The 18,917-nt window shown below is 36.0% G+C and overlaps 2 protein-coding genes across 4 annotated transcripts in view; one reads left to right on the top strand and one right to left on the bottom strand.

The window, feature by feature from the left end:
- The window catches only part of bcl11aa (BAF chromatin remodeling complex subunit BCL11A a), a 62,290-nt gene extending 55,268 nt beyond the window's left edge, over window positions 1-7,022 (bottom strand). The window contains exon 1 of the mRNA XM_048204939.1: window positions 6,769-7,022. The gene's annotated coding sequence lies outside the window, so the exon portion shown is untranslated. The remainder of the gene's footprint in view (window positions 1-6,768) is intronic.
- A 125-nt stretch (window positions 7,023-7,147) lies between these two features.
- On the top strand, window positions 7,148-18,649 carry papolg (poly(A) polymerase gamma). Of its 3 annotated transcripts, none has more exons than XM_048204942.1 (22): window positions 7,148-7,305; window positions 7,981-8,148; window positions 9,359-9,425; window positions 9,523-9,604; window positions 9,728-9,837; window positions 9,924-9,977; window positions 10,297-10,408; window positions 11,684-11,773; window positions 12,607-12,745; window positions 12,904-12,976; window positions 13,066-13,186; window positions 13,268-13,352; window positions 13,431-13,484; window positions 13,668-13,787; window positions 14,318-14,427; window positions 15,508-15,629; window positions 15,724-15,887; window positions 16,390-16,502; window positions 16,609-16,811; window positions 16,926-17,003; window positions 17,201-17,260; window positions 17,331-18,649. In XM_048204942.1, exons 1-22 carry the CDS (start codon window positions 7,289-7,291, stop codon window positions 17,427-17,429), a joined length of 2,241 nt encoding a protein of 746 aa, XP_048060899.1. In that variant the 5' UTR covers window positions 7,148-7,288; the 3' UTR covers window positions 17,430-18,649. The 3 variants fall into 3 exon arrangements, with proteins under 3 accessions (XP_048060899.1, XP_048060898.1, XP_048060897.1); XM_048204941.1 differs by having other exon boundaries at window positions 7,149-7,305; window positions 16,393-16,502; window positions 16,926-17,006; XM_048204940.1 differs by having other exon boundaries at window positions 7,149-7,305; window positions 16,926-17,006.
- Window positions 18,650-18,917: the final 268 nt, after the last annotated feature.

Genomic DNA, 18,917 nt, shown 5'->3' with positions numbered 1-18,917 from the left:
TGTGGGAAATAGCCTGAGGTTTCTTGAAACCGTAATTATATTATGAAAACTTAGTTTGCATGCAATTTTCCTCACAAAATCAAAGGGAATATATCCCCGCGCGTGAATAGCAAATATTGGTCTGGAAACAGCGTTTACTTTTGACTGATCGATCGTTGTGTAGGTTTTGGTGGACGTTCGTGCACTTCACTAGCACTAACCATGGCACCTGCCCACTCAGGCCATTGGCTAATGGACCGCCTTTTTTTTTTTTTTTTTTTTTTTTACTTTTCTTGAAAGTCTGTCCCGGACATTGATCAGCGCAAACGGAGCGTTTACACCTCCTTCAGGAATGGAAGCTATCAGACAGCAACAAAACGCCGCGTACAAACAGAATCTCAATATGTAAATGACAATGCGACTGATCCCATCATAAATCAGCCAGACGTTAAATGCATTGCAATATCCATCTCTCCGATGCACGGTCAGGCGCGTACAGAAAAAGTGCTTTTGTGTGAGAGAGTGACAGAGGAAGCGATTGGAAATGAGAGTGAGAGGAAAGTGCGATGACAGATTCATGCTTAAAATAACGTTTCAGCTCAATGCGCGAGGCCCTGTGGATGACACAAAAACCAGATTACCAAACCTATGACTGTTGCTATAAGATCACTTTATTAAAATGCTGCCTTCTTTCACTATTTAAGACAATAATATTGATCCATAGGTCAGAGAAGGAAAAACCAAGACAGTTACATTTCTTTTGGCCATGTGCTTGCCTTCCACGGGTAGTGGCTCAAGGAAATTGACTGACTGGCCCCTTGGGCACATTTTAATATATGGAAATGACCGAGGGCTTATGCGATAAATCAACGCCCAACGCCCTGTTCATGCTTCACTCCTCTCATTTTCCCACTAGCTCTGGCAATTCATCAGCAGATCTGTTTTCCTGCAACTGTTGTCCAGCGCTGATGTCATGTTGAAAGAGGGGCTTTATTGGCATCTATGGTTTACCAGAGAGATTAGCACTGAGTAAAAACCGTCGCGTGCAGTTTGTGTGCGCATGAGAGAGAGAGAGTGTGTGCGCGCGCTAGTGCTTTGATTTATCTTTGCCTAACTTTATCTTTAAAGACCTTTCAGGATAGATATGCTCATTATGTGTCTTTCTGGTTGTATTTTATTTATTATTACAACAGTAGGTTTTCCGCATGTATTCCAATTGCAAACGTGACAGATTTCAGGCAATATTCCAATACATTATCTTGCCAGATTTATTAAAACTTCGATTTTAATGCTCAAAGAACAGCTGTCACTGGTTATTGAGCATTTTATAGATAAACAAAGTGTCTGGTAAACACGACTAGTAGACTAATTCGTGTTATTTAGTGCTAAACAAACTAATATGCAAAAGAAAAAGAAAATGTGTGCATTCTTCTGGGTTAGATAATGTTTTGTTAATTACATACTCGATCAAATTGTTTATTTATTAATTTTTCTATTTTGTTATATCAATTGCAAAGTTTTTTTTATTGTTGCACAATGTCTTTTCTTATTTAAAAAAGTGCACATTTACTCTTATGGAAACTTTCTTAAGCGACTAAAGTGCAGATATGGTACTGAGAATTGAGCCCCGTTTTATTGTTTTAATTCAAATACAGAGACAATGGCAAAATGAAATAAAAAAGTAAACAAAAAAAATGTTTGCCGTATTATTTATTTGCCCGATGTAGTATATGCTAAGATCTCTCCATACTCTCTGGTTCAAACAGATTTTTGTGTATGCCAAAAGTAGAGTTTGGACTGATGTACATATAGAGAGTGAATGCCATGCACTGACCCACCTGGATGGAAATAAATCGCTTTTCTTGCCTTGTTGATAGTTCTAAATTAAATGGCATGTATCTCTCAGATATGGATGTAATCATGATATTATCCTCTTACGCATTCCTCTGGGACAGGCTCTGCGAATCGCTGTTGAGTAATTAACCATGTAAAATGTCACTAGGAAAAGCGAGCATTATTAACGAAATTATTTTGTCTCCGTCCATTCTCTTCCAAAGCATATTTAATTCGCACAAAAGACCCTAAAATTAAGCACAGAAACCTCCACAAAAGACAATGGTGCAAACAACACGTCTTCATTTGTCCAGTGTTGCAAATATTTGACACAATAAATCAGACTGACCGTAAGATGAATAGGCCTTGTGGTGTCGACTGTGAAAGGCTTTGACCACCTTAAGTCTACATATCCCACTGAATGTAAGTTTTACCTCAAAGGACGGAGAGAGGCGAAATGGGAATGCTCTTAAAATCCCTGGTAAGTCAAGTCTTGCCTTCTTTAAGGAATTTTAAGCTTCAGCAGTTCAGGCACATTCGCAGACTGAAAATTAATATTAATGGCTAGATTTCACAATGTGGCATTATCACACCGAGCGATGGGTGGGCATGCCATCTGGGTTTTGGCAGGTATTAGATATAATCAAAGGGATTACGTCTCTGTGGGCGAAATTATAAACGTGAGTACTGGTTCTTCTGCAAAAAGCAACGGCGTGTGAGTGAAAGACAGAGAAAATCTGATTACCCCTAAGAGTCGACTAGCCTACATGTGGACACATGCTGTAAGATAAAGACTACAATTATTGTATTAAAAAGCGCTTTAATAGAACAAAAGACAAAGTGAAACACATCCTTGAAATATTATTGCGTAATCGTTGTTATTTCAAGGTGACGCGCTTCACAAGTTCATGCCAGTCGGTGTTTATACTGTTAATCTTACATTAATATGATGATGCATGGAAGCACTATAGTCGTTTATCTGTTGAGCTTAAGGTAAAATGTGTGAAACAGTAAGGCAGAGGGGATATTCAACACATCTACACACAGGCCGACAAAAAACGACAACACAAAGCTCACATCCCCTTTTGCATCACAGTAAGCGAGTGTCCAATCCACAAGGATAAATTGCTGCCATATTTCCTCCAATTAGTTATCAATGACATCGAAGAAATAAACGTTTTTACAATAACCCGTGTTGTTAACACTGGTACGTTACATAAGATATAGGCTATAGGCTTAAATAAGTTAAATGACTTTGTCTGTAGTGTGCAAAACGCAACAAAATAAACAGGATAAGCATGTCATTATTAATAATAAAAGTGAATTATATGGCCTAAGCGGGATAAAAGGGTAAACATTGGAGTCATTAAAGAGGTTACTGATGGTCGACATGATTCGTGGAGTTTGGGAGATGCAGAGCTTAAAGCAATGTGTCGTGTTCCAGGCTCCCTCTGGTGTTCAGAATGATGAGGACATGGAATTTCTCTCGTCTTGACAAAAAGAAATTAACGTACTGAGAGAAGTGAATGACTTGATTTTATACCATATTAGAATAAACACAACTGAGTAAAAAAAAAAAAAATATATATATATATATATATATATATATATATATATATATATATATATATATATATATATATATATATATATAAACAACTTTTTACACGATATACGTTTGGGATTTAAAACTGAAATCAGGTTCTTCATTAAACTGTGAAGCTTCTTTTCCTCATATTTGAAATACTTTTTTAGGTGAGTTACTTGTAAAGAATGGTTTGCTATTTATTTGCACAGCTGGCTAATTCTATTTATTATAGGCTATTTGTTAAAGCTAAACGCACTGCAGTGTGACGATATATTGTGGAGAAGGTCGTAACGGTTTAGGCTACTTTAATACAATTATTATTGTTTTTGTTCTTGACAAAGAGGAGGATGATAATGTTTAGTTATAATAAGACATGAAAATGAAAAGGTCCCAGTTATAACATTTTCGTATGAAAGATTCCTTGAAGCTTTTTATAATTATTTTAGACATCAATTCTGCATATCGTCCAAAACAAGGCAAACGTTAAAGAATCTCTCCTAAATTTTGTCATTTAAACGCGTCTTGTATTAAGCATTCATTGCACTGCGTTGCATTGTTTTTTCATGCCTCCAACGACAGCCTTAAAATGAAGAATCTCGACCACTTGAACTATTATAAACATGATCAGTCAGTTTAGTTTTGATATACAAAGAACGAAAATTCAAATATCATAAATCAGAGATGCATTGTATATGCAAATAAAAACTTGGTCCGAATATCTTTGCCACTTACATCCAGCAATAATTTGGCAAGTTGATTGAATTGATTTCACTTTAATCAGACTGAGGAATTCTGGTCGTTATAATTGCTTCAGAACCATGGACAGCGACTACACGAAATCAACTCTTGCTATACACAAACTCTGCCATTAAATGAGCTAAACACGGGAGACATGCTCAGGAAACACACTGGTTTCACGGCTCACGATACTGCTGAAGAGTTTACCTTTATACCAAACAGCGGGATGACCAGCTAAAAATAACAATATCTTTCTGATAACTGATTCTGCTTAATAAATGCTTTCCTGCAGACTCTACACCGAGGCTATGTTGCATAGCCTATACATTCCTTGGTTAAGAGAATGAGGAACACGTTCAGCTGTTTACATGTTGCAAAGAAAAGAAAAGAAAAGAAAAGAAAAGAAAAGAAAAGAAAAGAAAAGAAAAGAAAAGAAAAGAAAGGGAAATCATAACAGGCTTTACTCTGTGAGTAAAGAAGTGTTGTGTTGCCATGTTGAAATACAGAATTAAAGACAGTGGTTCCTAATATAATATTGTCCTGTATCGTATTGCATTTATCTGAGTCATGTTCATTTACCTTAAAGTGATTTTGTGTAATGTTTCATTTATTCAGTGTCATTGTTCATTCATTTTCTTTGTAAATGCGGTTCCGACCATCTAAAATAAAGTATTCTTGAAATGTTTTTGAAAATAAATATAATAATTGAAATTTGAAATGGTGTTTAAAATATTAAAGACATAATTAATAAAGAAAATGTCGTTGTGGTCGTTTCTTGGTCTTAAATTAGCCAATAACATACATGGCCATAAAAACGCATTAAAGTCAGAATTTATACAATCGAATGCAGCATTGGAGGACAACATTACACTAGCTACATAAGAATGGTGAAATGTTGACCAACGTGGTTTTGAAGGAAAAGGGTGTTAAAACACAGTGAAATATAACGATTTGAGAATGTCAGTGAGAGCACATGCAGCAGAAAGCTTGATTAACAAGCTGTGCGGCTTTTCTACACATTTAATACAAGATCCAGTAGCCTATAAACATCATTTGGAGCGTTATAACTCAACAACTAATTTTTAACGATAGAATTTTAGATTTTTTTAGTCTTCAAGTCACTGGAAGACAGTTGTTATGAATTTGTAACATTATCATGTATAAAACTTTGGAATATTATATAAAATACATTTTTCCATTATTATTATTTCATTCAACTATCTAATCTGTCGTCAAGTCGTGAATGGTATAAAAAAATCTTGCACTATAAAGTGAAATAGAATACAGCAAAAGTGTCATTCTATGTAAAAAAAAAAAAAAAAAAAAATAGGCTTATGCATTCATACACTAAGTATGCAGGCTGATATATTATGGTGACAACGTACAAAACATAACATATACCACAATAAAACAGTACTGGGTATAGTAAAATAACTCTCAAGCAACATTTCCTGTTCTGGGTTTCATTAGCGAGCTGCTGGACGTCATCGCGCCATGGCATTGAGCCACTAGATGGTGCTGTGGATAAGCGATTACGCACGGCACACTAATTCTTTGGAGCTATCCTGCCAAAGCCTGGCTTGTGTCTAATCGACTCAATCACAACATATGCTAAAGCTCGAATCTAACTAAAACTATTACTACATCAAATGGAGTAGATGCTGCCTTTTTCAACTGGGGTACGGGGACCCCCAAGAGACCTCAAGGGAGTGTTATCGAGTCTGTGAAAACGTTTAGAGTAAGTAAATAAATAAATAAAGTACAAATAAATAAATAGAAATAAGATCAAAATAAATAGTTAAATAAAATAATAAAGTAGATAAAGTAAAATATGCTAAAAAAAAATAATGCAAATGAGATTCATATAAATGCAATTATTAAAATAAATATATGATTACAATACATTGATTTATTTTAAAAATAATTAAAATAATAATGAAGATTAAAATAAATAAATTAGATTGAAAATAAACAGGCTAATGCAACTAAATAGAAACTTAATATTTTACACATATTATATTTATAATATTAAATAATTTATCACAGTATAAACTGGATGTTTATACAACAAAAAATATAAAGCTGCCTTTTAAAGGATGGGGGTTCCCAACACAAGCATATTTGGGGGTCTGGGAAGCCTGAGCCCCTCAGAAGGAAGGTTGTTGAGACTTATGAGTCTGAAAGGGAATTTAAAGCCATTTCCAAACTATTTAAAATCTTTCACTTCACCGTGAAGTCTTCGCGGTACATAAAAATTTAAGAAGGCCACAGGCAGTACATGCCTCCAAAATTACAGATAGGCTATCTGATTTATAACATAGACAAAAACGTATCCTAGTCAGTAGGGCTATAAGAGACTGACAATATTATAAACAATAAGAACTTATTCCTTCCAAAGGGGTTAAAACCTACTAAATATAGGGGAGTAGACCCTACGAGGGCCTATTTTTCCACAGAAGAACATTTCTGCAACTTATTTCTGTTAAAGAAAATATTAGTCAAATGTCCATTATTTGTTAGGCCTAGGCCTACATCACTTTCATTGTCCAAATAAAGTTTCAGTATCGATAATCCCACATATGTTAAAAAAAGGACTTCGTTTCATGGGGTTTGTTGTACTATGTACTTACGCAGCGTTGGTCACGTGATTCTGCCTGCTGTCAAAAAAATTCATCGTTTGTTTAAAGAATTGTTTGTCCAGGCTAGTGACGGTGGAAATGTTCAGTAGCTTTTTGGTAACAAAAAAAAACTTAAAATAATGTGTATACAAATGTCTATATTTTGATATTTGACTTATAAACCCACTGTGATATAATATCCAGCCGAATAACAACAAGCCCCGATCTCCTCAGGATTCCTATTTTTTATCAGAGAGTGCAGATTTTCTTCAATAACATAAAAAATTACAGTGTTTGATAGTCGTATCGCACGCTGCTCAGCTCGCTCTAGTCCAATAAAATCGTGATTGATATTTGAAAACATTCATCTGCTGGTGTCAGGGCGCAGAGCATGTCGGGAGATGTCTGTCCGGTGGGCGCCATATTGGAGCAACAACTATTGTTATAAATTGAGACGGGGCTGCTGCTGGCTGAGTTTACATGTTTTCTGCGCGTTTGTTCTGAAAATATTTGGATATTTCTACGCAGGGTCATGAAAGAGATGTCAACGTAAGTGTCCCATGCCTCACAGTGATATTAGTAGGGTAAACGGGCTAGTTGTTGATGAAAAATGCCATGCTAGGCTAGTTTAGCCAGTTTATTAAGATAACGGTCAGAGAATGCAGACTGTAGCTGATAAGCGGCCTGAATGTGTGTTTTTAATTTTATAAACGCATACATTGCAGTGGTTAAATACACGTGTTTTAGACGGTTGCATTTAAACAAAGTATTTTGGTGGTGTTGGCCAAGTAACGTTAATCTTGTCTTTGTTTACAAAATGCACGGTTCTTCCAGCGCTTGTTTACGTTTCTTAAAACGAAGCGCATTTGAATATTTTGAAAGTACAATATGATCTGACATTATTTATATTAAGTTAAGCATATATATATATATATATATATATATATATATATATATATATATATATATATATATATATATATATATAAAATATGTTTGATGGCATTTGCCGTGGAGTCATTTCGATCTTTATACACATTAAGTTACTTATTGTATATTGTATTTTGAGCTGTCATATCTCATGATTGGAGCACCCCTTCATTTTTTAAAAAAGCCTTTAGGGTTTGTTTTTTGTTTATTTGTTATTAATCTTAATATTTAGTGTATCTACAATGCAGAATGACCCTATTATTATTGTCGTCATCATCATGTCGTCATTTGCAGGACTGGTGACAGTACGCTTGGCGGGCAGCAGCCTCGGAAACATTATGGCATCACATCTTCAATCAGCCTGGCCTTTCCCAGAGAGATAGACCATATCTACACTCAAAAGCTCACTGAGGCTATGAAACCATTTGGGGTGTTTGAGGGTGAAGATGAGCTCAATCACAGGTGAGGGATTACATTTATGTAATTTTCCAGTGGTTAGAGACTGGTTTCTGCATTGCAGACTGACACATATTTGTTGCTGTCTGTTGCTACCCTTTTTGTTGCTATCAGTCTAGTGTCTTTGATGAAAGTACAAACATAAACCTTTGAAGCAACTTTACAGTCAACATATCTGGAGATATGTGTATATGCAAAATGTTCTTTATTGGTTACTGTCTTTGAGATTGTGATGTGATTGTGTCAGCTTTTTTTATTACTTTTGACATCGGAAACTATGACTGTTTGGACACAGTGCAACAATCAACCCAATCTAGCCCTTAAATGTGTACTCTTTCTCCATGTTACTTGCATCCAGATATCCCTGTTTATTTGTCAGCTCAAGTTCGTCAGATGATGCAAAACATTTTGTTAAAACTATAGATTGTACTTTTGTATTTTTGTGTGCCTAACCATGGATTGGATTGACAGAGAGGCCTTGAATGGCAACAAGCCCAGTGCATTATAGGTGTTGAAGTTTCATAGTCATGTAGCACATACCTTTTTGTACCTTCATAGACAGCCAAGTTATATTTTTTACATAATTGCATCAAAGAATTTTGTAAGTGCAAATGCATAGTGTATAAGCTAAGCTATCAGGCTAATTGTATATCTGTTTGCTATGCTAGTATGTACAAGTTAACTAAACAGACATTCATTGTCATTAAAACGTAGTTCAAACAACATGTAACATGATTTTGTAGGAACTGTAAGCAGGCTCTAAAGAGAGTACCTATTAAAAGTTATTGCACCAATGCGTCGCTTGAAGACCTGATTTCAAGAGAAGATTTGATTACTCGATTTCTCACAACATGGTGCTTTATCTTACATGAAAGCAAAAACTAGATAAAATATTGCAATCTTGCCATTCCTTGGGACACTTTACTCACTTAACTTAAAACATGAGATAATAAGAAATTGCGCAAATTGTTCATGTTACAGATTTTTGCATGCACACAATTTTAAGTTACTGATCCCATATTTAACTAAAGGTGAATTTAGAACTTCGAAGATGAACTTTTATCGATTTTACATTGTTTGATTTGTTGCTGGTTAAGTGAAAAAGCCTTTGGCTTGTATTTGAATATTAGCCATATAATTTGCCTTCTACAAACTAGTTTTTGCACAATGTCTTGTATGTTTGTGATGACTAAGAGAGATGTTTGTGTCTGTATAGGCTTGCTGTTCTTGGGAAGCTGAATTCATTTGTGAAGGAGTGGATTGCAGAAATCAGTGAATCAAAGGTAATTAATACTACAGGTCTCTTGTCCTGTTACATCACATCACTTGTTCTCAAGAAGTTACATGAGTCGCTTTTTTATAATCTCTTTTGCCTCACAGAACCTTCCACCGTCAGCAGTAGCGAATGTTGGTGGCAAAATCTTTACTTTTGGGTCATATAGGTTGGGAGTGCACACAAAAGGTATATTTGATATGCTTTCTTGTACTGTAAAGAAACAGAATGACCTTAAAAGGCTTTCTCAACTTAAGGTTGCTGATCTTTTAAGTTTGCATATCAACTTTTTTTTTTTTTTTTTTTTTTTAGGTGCTGATATAGATGCTTTGTGTGTTGCCCCACGTCATGTGGAAAGAACTGACTTTTTTTCATCTTTCTTTGAAAAACTAAAACGGCATGACGAGATTAAGGATCTACGGGTGAGTACCTTTTCCATTACTCATAATTTCTACCTCTGCCACTGCTTTAAGAGTGACCTTTTATCTTGTGTATGATTCCTGTTTAGGCTGTGGAGGATGCATTTGTGCCAGTGATCAAATTCAAGTTTGATGGCATTGAGGTAAAGCATTTGGTCATTTGTTTATGATTAGAGATGTATCGGCCGTCGATATTTATCAGGCAATATTTGATCAATTTACAACCATCGGCATATCGGCCATAGCATGAAAAAGGCCAATTTAACAAACCGATGATTTATTAATTAACTGCGTGAAGGCACTGAGCTATTTAATGTCTGTTGCATAATCCAACGTTTTTCTCTGGGTGTTGGCCATAAAATCCTATCGGTGCATCCCTATTTATGATATAAGCCTGGTTGATATTTTATATTGTAACCTTTTTTTTTTTTTCTTTACTCCCCCCACCCCCCCCCCCCCCAGATTGATCTGCTGTTTGCCAGGCTTGCTCTACAGTCAATTCCTGATAACCTGGACCTGAGAGGAGACTCTCTCCTCAGAAACTTGGACATCAGATGCATTCGTAGTCTAAATGGTAATACTCTCCAAGATTTTGTAGTGATCGACTGATATTGATTTTTTTTTTTTTTTTTTTTTAATACACCTATAAATGGAGTCTAAGAAAAGTGCAAAAAATAAAAAGTGCACTGTTACTAAACTGTTTTTGTTGAAAATTAGTAGTCTTTCATGTTAATTTTAATCTTATTACAAAAATAATTTTATTTATAAAAGGCATCAGCAGCAACACTAATGTTAACAATAAGCAAAATAAATGTAGAATGTCTGTTTTCAAATGGAGAAAATAAATTGAAGACAGGAGTCATATCAACTTTGCAGAAATGTAATACTTCATTTAAAACTACAGTTTTAGTAGATTTATAAGCTGTTTAATAGAGTGAAGAATAATTCGCTGGATAATGTTAAATGATAAATATTCTCTGGAATATTGGAATATAACAAACAAAACATTGTATTTTATTGCATTTCTCAACTGGTATGTTATATCAGAATTATTGTTTTTGTCGTTCAAGATTATGAAATATCTGCTGACAAAGTGCTGTTTACCTATGCATTTACACAGAACTATACTCAAACTGCAATCGCTCGCGGAGATAATAAATAATGAATTTCCATAGAGTTGCTTTTACTTGGATGTTTACTAGCGGATTAATAGTTACATAGTAAATGTTTATATAATTATGGTGTTTTAAACAAGTGAATCTTGTTAAAAGTTACATGCGGTGGCCGTGCTGGAGAATTTCCTGAGCATCAACCCGCTGAGTGAACAGCAAAATGCAGACGACTTCACAAGACTAATGATGAGCATAGACAACAGAGAGAGAATTAAATTTATCGCTTTTATTTCCAACATGTGCTCATTCATGGCTGTATTATTTAATTCATGCATAGTTACATCTTTATTGGGACTTATTTAAGGGACTTAACGGATTATCTTACGTGACTCCGTGAGCTTGTCTATATTTCTTATAGCTGCGTAAACTAGCTACATTTCAGGCATTTATGTAACACGTCTAATTTGTGCATTAATGGCTATGTTAAATAAGGTTTACTAATTACAGCAAAGCAGTACGCCATTGTCTCGTCTCCCCTCAGATGCGCTGTAATGGCGATCCTGTGCACAATTCTCAAAACAGCCACAAGATGGCGCCGTTTATCGTTAAATCCGATTTTACAAACCCGATATCCGATTATGGTAAAATGCTTAAATTTCAGGGAAAATATCGGTAAATTGATATATCGGTCGATCTCTAATTTGTCTTATTTCATAGATTTACCTTTTGTTTTGCAGGTTGCCGTGTTACAGATGAGATCCTGTATTTGGTGCCTAATAAAGAGAATTTCAGATTAACATTGAGAGCGATTAAATTGTGGGCCAAACGTAAGTGTGTGATTTTTAAAGCTTGCCTTTTGAGACTTTTTTTTTTTTATTATTATTGATAGAGTAGAGAAGGACAGAAATGATGGGGAGAAGAGGGTGAAATGGGACAGGGAAAGAAATTGCTTCACACTCATGAGCACCACAGATCAATGTGTCCTAGCATGTTAACCACTACTTTCTGATGTCTGGTTTGAAATTGAAACTTCTGTTCTCTTTTGTTCTAAATCTTGGCTTTATGGAAGCTTGTTTCCGCCATGAAATAAAGTGCAAATTTGCAAATACTTTAAAAAAAAGTTTATATCTCACAATTCTGACTTTTTTCCTCAGAATTGCGAGATATAAACTCATAATTGCAAGTTTTAAAGTCAGAATTGCGTGATCTAAACAAATCTCACAAATGTGACTTTTTTTTTTTTCTTCTCAGAATTGTGAGATATAAACTCGCAATTGCATGTTATGTCCAATTGTGGTGGTGGGGGGGGGGACTTTTTTTCTCAGATTTACAGGTTTATATCACACAATTCTGCAAAACTCGCAGTTGCATGTTATAAACTCGCAATTCTGAGTTTCTTTTCTTGTGAGTTTATATCACAATTCTGAGGAAATAAGTCAGAATTGCTTGATATAAACTCACAATTGCGAGAATAAACTTTATCATGCAGTTCTGACTTTATAAGATTTATAAATCTTGCAATTCCTAGAAAATAAGTCAGAATTGTGAGACGAAAAAGTCTCAATTATTTTTTTTTTACATGCTAAAAGCATGTTAAGAATGCAAATCGCTGACCTATGTGATGTTTCGTTTTTTCTTTTTGGTAATCTTTTTCATTCAGGCCGTGGAATCTATTCCAACATGCTAGGCTTTCTGGGTGGAGTGTCCTGGGCTATGCTGGTAGCCAGAACATGTCAGCTCTACCCAAATGCTGTTGCCGCCACTCTTGTGCACAAGTTCTTTCTGGTCTTCTCTAAATGGTGAGGTCACAGCTCATGTGGTTCATATGGTGGAACTGAAACTTCACGTATTGTGTGCTGTTAATGTTTAGTTCATATCCTGTAGTAATGGAATGTCCATTGCTTCCCCGCTCCCCCCTCATCTCTTCACTGCATATTCATTCTTTTTACTTCTTCAGGGAATGGCCAAACCCAGTGCTTTTAAAACAACCTGAGGACAGCAATTTGAATCTGCCCGTATGGGATCCACGGGTATTCTTATATTCATTCTATACAGTTTTTCTAGGCTTTGTGAGCATTTTCTGATTTCACCATACCATCTGTTGTTGTTTTACTTTCAGGTGAATCCATCAGACAGGTATCACCTGATGCCAATCATCACACCTGCATACCCACAACAGAACTCTACCTACAATGTGTCTACTTCCACACGCACCATCATGAGTGAAGAGTTCAAGAATGGTTTGTAATGAAAATCAAAGCAGGTCTTTATTGGCCATCTCCCTTGACCATTGCTCATGTTTCCAATTTTTCTGTTTTAAGGTCTCACTGTTACAGATGAAATTCTTCAGGGTAAAGCCGACTGGTCCAAGTTGTTTGAACCTCCCAACTTTTTCCAGAAGTACAAGTAAGTGGATATCCATCGTGTCATATCAGAGATCAGTTCCGGTAGAGATACAACTTAATGTTGGTTTGTTTGTTGCAGGCATTACATTGTCCTTACTGCCAGTGCATCCACTGAGGAAAACCATCTTGAGTGGTAAAAGCTTAGGAAAATTAATTTCTTGCTTTTCTTGTATATGCAAAAATGGTTCTAATTTTAATTGGTCTTAGTAAAAAGGACTTTTAGTTTGGCTTACTTATATGGGTTTGTACTAAAATGTTTTCATTCTTCAATTTCCATGTTTTCACTCTTCAAGTAATGATGTTCTGGCCTCTACAGGATTGGACTGGTGGAATCAAAGATAAGAGTGTTGGTTGGAAATTTGGAGCGCAACGAGTACATCACTCTTGCCCATGTCAACCCACAGTCTTTTCCCGGGTCAAAAGAGAACCGCAATGAGTAAGTAACGGATAGGTGGGTGGCGTGAGCAAAAAATTGTCTAGGTATGAGTAACTTAATAACAGTAATGGTGTTTCACGAAATAGTGTTTGTTTTTGTTTTCTTTGTAAGGTTAAAATCTTGTATTCTTTCATAGTGCATTTCAAATAAACATGTGGTACCATTTCTGCATAACCTAAAGAATTTAATTTTTTACAACTTACAAGTAAAAGGTATTTAATGTCAATTTTCGTTTTTTTTATTTGGAATTTGTTGGACGCAAATCAAAATATAAGATTTTATCATAATGAGTGCCTATGGTAAAAGACCAAATCTTTGAACATAAGGTAATGATTCCTGTAAATGCAAAGCAGTCCTGCACAGATTTATATCTATATCTTTATATCCAGCTTTAATCACCATTTGATAACCATTAATCACCATTTGATAATGCCCATATTTATTTTGCTGATATGTAATGGCCTCTATATACAGACTACTTAATAGAAATTAAAAAACTGTTTATAAATTTGCACACTGCTTTTTCACAGGAATGAATTTGTTTCCATGTGGTTTATTGGAATCAGCTTCAAAAAACTGGACAATTCTGATTGTGTGAATATTGACTTGACCTACGACATCCAGTCCTTCACAGATACTGGTAAGCTGCTCAGCCTTCTGTTTTCTTCCATTTTTTTTGTTTTGTTTTGTTTTTTTATATGTAGCTGAGGACACTTGGGGTCTTTTAAAGGTGCCATCGAATTGAAAATTGAATTTACCTCGGCATAGTTGAATAACAAGAGTTCAGTACATGGAAATGACATACAGTGAGTCTCAAACACCACTGTTTCCTCCTTCTTGTGTAAATCTCATTTGTTTAAAAGACCTCCGAAGAACAGGCAAATCTCAACATAACACCAACTGTTACGTAACAGTCGGGGTGTACGCCCCCAATATTTGCATATGCCAGCCCATGATCGAGGCATTACACAAGGGCAGCCAGTATTAACGTCTGGAGCTGTGCACAGCTGAATCATCAGACTAGGTAAGCAAGCAAGGACAACAGCAAAAAATGGCAGATGGAGCGATAATAACTGACATGATCCATGATAACATGATATTTTTAGTGAGATTTGTAAATTGTCTTTCTAAATGTTTCGTTAGCATGTTGCTAATGTACTGTTAAATGTGGTTAAAGTTACCATCGTTTCTTACTGTATTCACGGAGACAAGAGCCGTCGCTATTTTCATTTTTAAACACTTACAGTCTGTATAATGCATAAACGACTTCATTCTTTATAAATCTCTCCAACAGTGTAGCATTAGCCGTTAGCCACGGAGCACTATCAAACTCATTCAGAATCAAATGTAAACATCCAAATAAATACCATACTTACGCGATTAGACATGCTGCATGACGAACACTTTGTAAAGATCCATTTTGAGGGTTATATTAGCTGTGTGAACTTTGTTTATGCAATGATAGAGTCGAGAGCTTGGGAGGGGGCGGAGAGCGCGAGCAATTAAAGGGGCCGCAGTCTGAATCGGCGCATTTCTAATTATGCCTCAAAATAGGCAGTTAAAAAAATGAATTAAAAAAAATATATGGGGTATTTTGACCTGCAACTTCAGACACATTCAGGGGACACCTTAGACTTATATTACATCTTGTAAAAAAAAAAAAAAAAAAAAAAAACGTTCAGTGGCACCTTTAATGTCTAAAAGCTGGATTTCATTGTAGTTTATAGGCAGGCTAGCAACATCAACATGCTGAAGGATGGCATGACTATTGAGGCCACACATGTGAAGAAGAAACAGTTACATCATTACCTGCCTCCTGAACTTGTTCAGAGGAAGAAGAAGGTAAAACCACATAGTCTTATAGTGTTTACAGTAATGATCAATGCTATTCGTCTCTAAAGAAGCTATATATGTATCTTATCCCTCTTTTTGGCAGAGTTTGGGAGATATAAACCGGAGCTCAAATGGTGGTGGCTCGAAGCGCTGCTCACTGGATAGCAGTCAGCTGGACAGCTCCAGGGACACGGACATCGGCACCCCGTTCAGCTCACCAACACCAGTCAGCAATCCATGCCCGCCTGTCGCCACACCTGAAGACAGGTAGTGTCACTGATTGGGATGAAATATTTGTGATTTTACTGTACCTGATTTAGCTGGTTTACATCAAAGTTTTCTAGGGGATTTCTGAAAGATTGTGAGATTTTAAGTGAATACCAAATATCTGCCCAAGGGACTAAAATGGCATTTTCAATTTAAAGTATCACACTTTACTGTCAGCAGGCTTTTAAGAGGTCTAGGTGTTGGAAGAGAAAACAAGAATTAGATATTACTCTTCTCTTGCTTCAGTGCACAAATTTTAAATGTCACAAATTGCAGGTTGTTGTTTTTTGTGGTCAAGCTAATTTTATAACCTCATTCTCAAGCACAAGAAATATGAAAATAGCAGTTAGCTGTAGTGTCAAAATGCTGTTATTTAAATTAACTTATTTACAATTACCTATGTTAGTTATGTTGACAGTGGGGGTTTTTTACCCTTCTGCTTCTTCTGAATGAACATTTATCTTTTATCTTATTATTCCCTTTTTTCTTTTTTCCTGGTCAGTAGTATCAGCCCATCCAGTCATCCAGTCCTTGTATTCATGGACAGCCCACCAACATCAGAATTGTCTCCTCCAAAACCAGAACAGGGAATGTCCATACCAGTCATCGGCTCCAGTAAGTTAACTTGTTCCTGTTTTTCTATTGGGGGAAACACATTTGTTGGTGTTTTTGTAAGATGCATTTATTCTGATTTCACTCACCTAGTACTTTCTCTTTTCAGAGCCCATCGCTACTCCAGTTGCCAAGCCTCCAACACCTCCAGCTGGCAACACCATTCCTACAGTGGTGGGCCGCAGTGTGATACCACGCATTACCTCTTCCTCCCCTAGCCCAACTGACCTGCCCAACAGTGTCAATGGAGCACCAAAGAGACCTCACTCTCCATCTCTGGAGGATCCACCTAAGAGGCACAAAGACACAGAGGTCTCACAAAGCTCTTTATTTGCATTTGTTATACCATTCACATGCAAAAAAACAGGCCAAGTTTTACAAAAATTCAAGCATACCTTAATGTGAATGTAAACTCTTTTGCTTTAGGTGTTTTCTGATGACTCTGCGTTTAAAGAACCGTACCCTCCAACTAGCAATGGCGTGGATGGTGAAGATGGGCAAACAGTGGTGAGTTGTTGTTTTTTCTCTCTCCTCTTCTTCATGTTTATTGCATTAGCCACAGGTATAAACCACAATTGGATCATTTCACTAGAACCGAAACTGTTTTCTTGCATCAACACAATAAGACATCACGCAATGTTTGTGCAAAAACCAGTTTGCTGAAAAATAAAATAAAAAAAAAAAACTCCTCTTTGACACAGGAGGGTCTTGCAGCAACCAAACCTATGCCAATACCAACAATTGATACATCAAGATCACAGGTAATTGACATGAAATATCATAATTTGATGTTGAAATTGAAATTATTTTTGATAGTCTTTGTGTTTTCAGAGACTACCCAGTAAAGAGCTTCCGGATGCATCTTCCCCAATCCCCACAAGCAACCTCCGTGTGATTAAAAATTCAATCAGGCTCACTCTCAACCGATAACAGTGAGCTATCTACAGGTGACATGAATTGTTACTGTTGCTGCCACTCTTGGGTTTGCCCTTTAATCTGTTTTTTGTTTTGTTTTTTTTTTTTTTTTCCTCCCCTTTTCTTGAGCATTTGTCTACACAGGTTTTCCCTTAAAGAGTTGGAACCACACTTGTGTGACAGCAGTGCTGCTTTTAAACTGCTACTGATATTTGGCTGGTCTTCCTGCTTGTTACAGAGTTAGTGTACTTTTTTTTTTTTTTTTTTTTTTTTTATATTCCTTACTGTGTCAGAATGCTTGCTTAGACCTCTATTTGAGCTTTTGAAACAACATGTACAGTAGATGTAGTTTGTAAATAACTTTAAAAATCATTGTTAGTCTTTCTATGCCACCTTAATGTAGTTTTTATTAACAAAAAAAATTTGAAAAAAAATTGTCCTGTTTGTCACTGTAAATGAGATTCTTTGTTTGTCCAAAGGTTTTCCTTGCAGTCTTTTTGTAATCGCTGTATTGGTTCTGGTACAGTTTCTGGGAGGACCTTTTTGTGTGGGGTGCGAGTGTGTAGATGGACCAGCATTACTAAAAACCAATCCCAAACGCTGCTGCCACTCCATAGTTTCATTATCAGCTCAGAACAAATGAACAGTATTAGATCTGAGGTTTGTTGGGCCAACATTTCAAAGCAGGTTTGGTTTTACAGTGAGTTTGCGATGTTTGCTAAATGATAAACGAGTCAGTGTTGGTTTTGCGTGTGCATGTGCATGATTGTAATTCCCTGTGTCTAGGGTGTCACCCCCTGCGCCTCCCATGGAGGTCTGAATGGCAGTGTCTCCTGAACTTTAAGAACAGAGACTGAGATTTCTGCCCACTTTCCATAATTTTTCTTCTTTTTTTTTCTTCTCCACTCTCCGTTCCACAACCTGCTGTCCTGCCCTGTTGGGGTGTACAGAGAACATGGGATTACTATTCATTTTGGGGTTTCTTAACATTTTATTTATTTGTACCATTATAATTTTTTATATCACAGGTATTGCAGTTTAACATCTTTTTCTTCTAGAAATTCATTTCATCGCTCAGTTTGAATCTTCCTGTTACCTTTAGGACAATTTCAAAAAAAAAAATCTACTTGTCATATTCTTTTTGTAGGGCAAAAGTTGTATTTGAAAGGGTATTTTTGTATGTAATGTAAACTGCCTTCTTTACATTGAGAACATAAAATTCACAAAACCCCAAATGGCTCCTGTCTTCTTTTTTTCATAACGATCTTGTTCATGACAGCGATCATTTTAAAGAGAAAACGGCACATATATTCTTTACATGCTGTGTAGATTATCAAGTTGTAAGTAATGGTGTAATTGCTTGAGATGACATCACCGCCTATGGGCGATCCCTGTGACGTACATCTTACTAGTGAAGTTGTAAACGTTCATGTTGCGTTGACCACTATCCTCATATAGGACATTAACTAATAAGCTACGAATAACTATATGGGTAAATATTTT

The sequence above is a fragment of the Megalobrama amblycephala genome, linkage group LG10, assembly GCF_018812025.1.
Source record: "Megalobrama amblycephala isolate DHTTF-2021 linkage group LG10, ASM1881202v1, whole genome shotgun sequence".
NCBI lineage: Eukaryota > Metazoa > Chordata > Actinopteri > Cypriniformes > Xenocyprididae > Megalobrama > Megalobrama amblycephala.
Note: the sequence above shows the minus strand (reverse complement) of the source record. Positions and strands in the feature narration are given on the sequence as shown.